At 44.1% G+C, this 5,446-nt stretch overlaps 1 protein-coding gene across 1 annotated transcript; it reads left to right on the forward strand.

Annotated features, from left to right (window-relative positions):
- Window positions 1–550: 550 nt before the first annotated feature.
- Window positions 551–4,978, forward strand: LOC117476258 (zinc finger protein 703-like). Its single transcript, XM_034122653.1, has 2 exons — window positions 551–1,121; window positions 2,025–4,978. Exons 1-2 carry the CDS (start codon window positions 891–893, stop codon window positions 3,531–3,533), a joined length of 1,740 nt encoding a protein of 579 aa, XP_033978544.1. The 5' UTR covers window positions 551–890; the 3' UTR covers window positions 3,534–4,978.
- The last annotated feature ends 468 nt before the right edge of the window (window positions 4,979–5,446 follow it).

Consider the following 5,446-nt stretch of genomic DNA (forward strand, 5'->3'; position numbering starts at 1 on the left):
TCAACAGCCATATGGTATGATTCTGTAGAACTCTAAACATTATAATTGGTAACAATGTGAAAGGAGCAGTTTTGATACTTTACACACATGTTAGATGGATGGATGGAGGGATAAATAGATAGATAGATACTTTCTAGTAGAGAAATGGTTTTGTCATAACAGTTGACAGTCATTGTACAAGAATTAAACATAGAACAAATAGAAAAAAACTGATAAAATATACAGAATACATTTGAAACAGAAGCTTTTTTATTAAAAGTACACTGTGAGGTAGTGTAAGTAGCTACAATATGTAACTACAGTTTGTGCAAATATTCATGATTATAGAAAGGGACTACTTTTCTTTAAGTAACCTTATGAATTTGGGACTTATAGTTGTAACAGAGTGTGTTTATACTGTTGTATTTCTACTTTTACCTTTCTCCCTCCACCATGCACTGGATCAGAGGGACTGTCTCTCTGTGAGCACGCGGTGGCCCCGCCCCCTGTGATGCAGCCACCCAGCGGACACTTTGAAGTCCTGCCCGTTGAGATCAGTGCGCCGCTGAAGTCTGGACCGAAAACACGCAGTGGGACGTTTCCTCTCAAACTGTGGAATATAAAACCTAAACTCTGGTCTTTAATGCATTTAGAGAAGCGACAGTGTACATTCTGCGTACTGCAATTCCCACAGTGGACTTCTTTTTTGTTTTTTGCTTTGAATTTGGAGTAAAGTAATCGAGTCGGAGGATGCTTCAAACGAACTGAGAGGTTTCTCCGTCCTTCGGGACATTAAGGACGTCCAGCTGTGTTTTTTTTATTATGGGACGTGACTGAATGGATTAATAACCTGTAAAAAAAAAAGTGAAAAGTAACGCTCATCCGACTCAAGCAGCAGCGCCCTATTACCGATGAAATATCTGCCTCCAGGATCAGTAAGTAAGCGTTTCGAGCTCCGTGATACCCGCGACAGTCCGAAGTCTCTCCCCGGCGCTGCGGGCTCTCTGCTGGCCCCTCTGGACCCTCTCCGGCAGGCAAAGCGGCTCCCCATCCGAGTCCTCAAGATGTTGAGTGCGCACACCGGACACTTGCTACACCCGGAATATTTACAGCCTCTGACCCCCGCACCCGTGAGCATTGAGGTATTTATTTGTCTTTTAAAACACTATCATATGAAAAGGTGGAAATGTATTGAACTTTCATTCGGAATCACTGTAATTATAAAATGTAAATGTCTCGCTTAAATAATTCTATAGAAACACAAATGCTGACGCTTATCATATTTCCATGCCTAAGTGTGTTAAATTACATAGGTTAAGAGATAATAAAAGTAATCGCAACTTAGTTTTATCTTTTAATTAGAGCTGCAGAGATAAGTCGATTAACTGAATATTTAATAATAAGAAACTTTTTGTTAATCAGGACGTTGTTCCTCTGGTTTTAGATTCTTTAATGTTAGGGTTTCTTCTTGTTTTTCAAACATTATTGATAAATATGATTTTTGTGTAGTTTAGACTGATAATCGGACACAAAAAAAACAATTTAAGGATGGAATAACGATTATTTTCTTTGAGATTAATCGTTTTGTGTATGTAAATACCATATGACACCCACAACTGCCCTGAGGCAAATATGTTGTCAAAGAAAGTATTTTTTTGTTGAACCAAATGTTCAAAATCTCACAGATGACAAAGAATATCCTTTATTCAAGAAGCGTTGGCATTTTTGCATATATATTTGCTTAGAAAATCATTTTATCCATTATGAAAACAGTTTGCGATCATTTTTTCCCCAATACACTAATAGTTCTTGGCAATCCTAAAGGGATTTTTTATATTCGCTAATTAAGGTGATCAATTGTTGCAGCCTCACTTCAAGTTATGTAAATGTCAACAGTTAACACGCCTACAAACAAACAGAGGACTTACTGTTTGGTTCATGTTGTTGCTCTCTTTCCCTTTGCATGAAAACCTAATTGTCTCTGGGCAGAATACAGTAAGGAAAAAAATTCACAGAGCTAATCAGAATCTGTGTTTTTGTTGTAGCTGGATGCCAAGAAGAGCCCACTGGCCCTGCTGGCACAGACCTGCTCTCAGATTGGTAAACCGGACCCTCCGTCTTCCTCCAAACTGAGCTCCTCCAGCAGCCAGGGGGACAAGGAGCCCAGCAGTCGCTCATCCGGCTCCAGCCATAAGCACAGGGAGCACCGCCCCTCTCTGGAGGACAAGTGTAGCTTCAAGCCCTACAACAAAGGCAGTGGAGACTCTCACAGGGAGGGAGTCACCAGCAGCAGCTCCAGCAGCAGCAGCAGCAGCAGCGATAAAGTGGGGTTTAGGGTACCCAGTAATAATGTCACCACTAATGGAAACTCAACAAATGGCCAGCAGTCGCACCCACCCCATGCTGCTTCACCCAGCTCTAGAGCCAGCAGCAGCACCCCGCCAGGACACTCCCAGCAGCCCACCAAACTGAGCCAGTCTCCTGGTGCTCAGTCCCGGACTCCTAGTGGAGACACTGCCCGTGAGCAGGGCAGTCCCACCAGCACGAGCAGCAGCAATAATCCCAAAAAAGACGGCGACAAGACCAACCCAGACAGTCCTCAGGATGCAAACTCCAGCCAGGTTCGAGCCAGCACGAACTGCAGCAACAGCAGCTCTGACGGAGGTTCCCACCATGAGGGGGGTAAAGCGGAGTCTGCCCACCCTAACCTCGGCCCTGGACGCATTACACCCATTTCTCCTTATAAGACAAGCCAGCCGCCCTTCCCCCTGCCTTCCTCTAATATGGGCTACCATGGATCTGTAGTGGGGGCTTACGCTGGCTACCCATCCCAGTTTGTTCATGGGATGGACCCAACAAAGTCGGGCCTCGGCATGGGAAAGCACCCAGGCTCCAGCCCTCTCACAGGGGCCTCCCCTCCCTCTTTCATGCAGAGTTTATGCAGGGACCCCTACTGTCTAAGCTATCCCAGTGTATCCCATCTTGGTGGAAGCAACTGCAACTCCTGCGTCCATGACCCTTCCTCCAGTCTCAAATCAAACTACCCCTTGGTGTACCCCTCCCACCCGCTGCACTCCCTCCACCAAGGCTCCATGTCGTCCAGCATGTCTTCCTCCCTCTCACATCCCCTCTATGCGTATGGCTTCATGCTCCCAAATGACCCCCAGCCCCACGCCTGTAACTGGGTCTCCGCCGGGGGGCCGTGCGACAAACGCTTCTCCTCGTCCGACGAGCTCCTGGCTCACCTCCGCACACACACTGCCCTGCCCATGGGGATGGACAGTAAGCTGCTCTCTGTTTCCTCCTCTGGACCCGCTAACTGCCACCTCCACCTCCCCCACCAGAGCAGTCCCGGCTCCATGCCCAGCTCCCTCTCCCTCAGGGCGCCCCACAGCATGGGATTAGCTCGCTATCACCCCTACAGTAAGGTGCATCTGCCCCCTGGACCCTCCCCCATCGCCCTGCACTCTATGCCCACCACAGGCCCGTACTACCCTCATTACGCTCTCTACAGTCAAAGACTTGGATCAGCATCCGCTCTGGGCTACCAGTGAGACTCCATCCACTCGCATGTTTAAAGGGGTGCTTTGACTTTGTGGGAAATATGCTTAATCGCTTTCTGGTGAACAAATGAGATGGGTATACTGATACCACTATCAAATATTTCTCATAAATGTGGAACTTAAGCCATGTTAGGTTAGCTTAGCACAAAGACTAGAAGCAGAAGGGAACAGCTAGCCTCAATTTAAAAAAAGTAGCAACTACCAGAATCAAATATTGTTTTGTTTTTTTATTCATATTTACAAAAGTGTAAGTGTAAATTGATAATACATTTTAAGTTTTGGCTCCTAGCACAACAATACTTACAATTGACAGAGCCAGGCTAGCTGTTTTCCCCTGTTTCAAAGTCATTGTGCTAAGCTAAGCTAACCAGCTGCTACGTATAGCTTCATGTTTAACAGACAAATATAAGAGTGGGTTCATTATTGTTATCCTGCATTGCTGCCAGAAAGCCAACAAGATAGATATTTTCCAAAAAGGTTTAACTGCTACTTTGAGCTATTACTTAATTGCGGCAAGTTGCCGCTTCCTCTGATTTAAGAGTGTAATCAAGTGGAACTAAGATGTGGGAGGGCGAGTTCTGGATTTTGACTTGAGTGCATTTTCACACTTTTCTTTATACGTTATATATGAGATTTGGTGTTTTGAATCAGGCTCCTTTCTTTAACATCAAAGGACATATGTGGCCCTTGCATGTCTGCACATTGCTCGGAGACTTTGCAACAGAAATGACTGCCCTTGGATGACTTTTGCCGCCCCATGGGCTCGGCAAATTGATGGTTCGATGCGGTGTAATAACTCTTGGATGTTCAGGGTTCCTGCTGCAAATGATGATGATTTAGTGCGGGAACATGTAGTGTGGCAGGGACGGCAATAAGCTGCCGCCGTGGGCTGAAGTCTTTCTGCCTGCAACACATGCATGTAAGCTGGACAAAGCATACACGGTTTATTCAGCCTCATGGTTTGTGATGATTTGTTTTGGTTCCTTATGTTTTGTTTATTCCTACTGAGAAGTTGTATTTATTTTATATCGAGAATCTGGCTTTCATGTTTACCATATAAATCTATTCTCGTTTTACAATCCTCTCCGCAGACATGATGGAAGCCCAGATGACAGATGTCTAATATGTCTTAAAATCTTCTTTAAAAATGAATGTTGAAATCACATCTCTCTCTCTCTCTCTCTCTCTCTCTCTCTCTCTCTCTCTCTCTCTCTCTCTCTCTCTCTCTCTCTCTCTCTCTCTCTCTCTCTCTCTCTCTCTCGCTCTCTCTCTCTCTCTTTCTGAACTCCTCAGCTTTTTGCTTTCTTTTTTTTGATTTCCACAGCAAGTCAATAAAAATGAGATGTGATATTTTTTATGTATAAATTGGAACACCCTGTGGTGGTGTTCAGTTAAAGGGGTGGTCATATTTTGATAAATAAATCACACTGAAGATATATATTCTATTGTCATCATTTTAATGCTTCTGGTCTGAAGATGGTCTTGTGTTTCATACATTTAAAATCACAATTTAAAATGTAAATTGTGTTAGTAATTTCAGCTTCGATGTGGTCAATCTCTTGCAATTCTTTACTTTAATTTGCCCTTTTCCCATCGTATACATAGGAGGTTCCCTGTTGTAGTTGCACACAATGGGTACAGTAATATTTACATTTCACCACATCTCCCTAGTTCTCTTTTTTGTTCTTCACACATGTATACCTCTAACCTAAGGGTTATAAAGAGGTGAAGAAGTGAAAGGAAGGTGTGAACTTTTTTCAGTACACACGTCAGCCTGGCTTTGGGTGGATTTGTACCAGTTGCTATTTTTACCGTGGAAGTAATCACATGATTGATGACTTTAGGTGTGCTTTACTTTCCGTGTTGACAGTGTAGCTTATAAGCAGAGCACAGCTCACATTCCT

Source organism: Trematomus bernacchii, unplaced genomic scaffold, assembly GCF_902827165.1.
Source record: "Trematomus bernacchii unplaced genomic scaffold, fTreBer1.1, whole genome shotgun sequence".
NCBI lineage: Eukaryota > Metazoa > Chordata > Actinopteri > Perciformes > Nototheniidae > Trematomus > Trematomus bernacchii.

Bases quoted from the DNA above. Each gene is read 5' to 3' on its own strand.
- LOC117476258 (XM_034122653.1), top strand. From the start codon at position 891: ATGAAATATCTGCCTCCAGGATCAGTAAGTAAGCGTTTCGAGCTCCGT. The intron at 1,122-2,024 runs GTATTTATTTGT...TTTTTGTTGTAG, and splicing joins CCGCACCCGTGAGCATTGAG to CTGGATGCCAAGAAGAGCCC.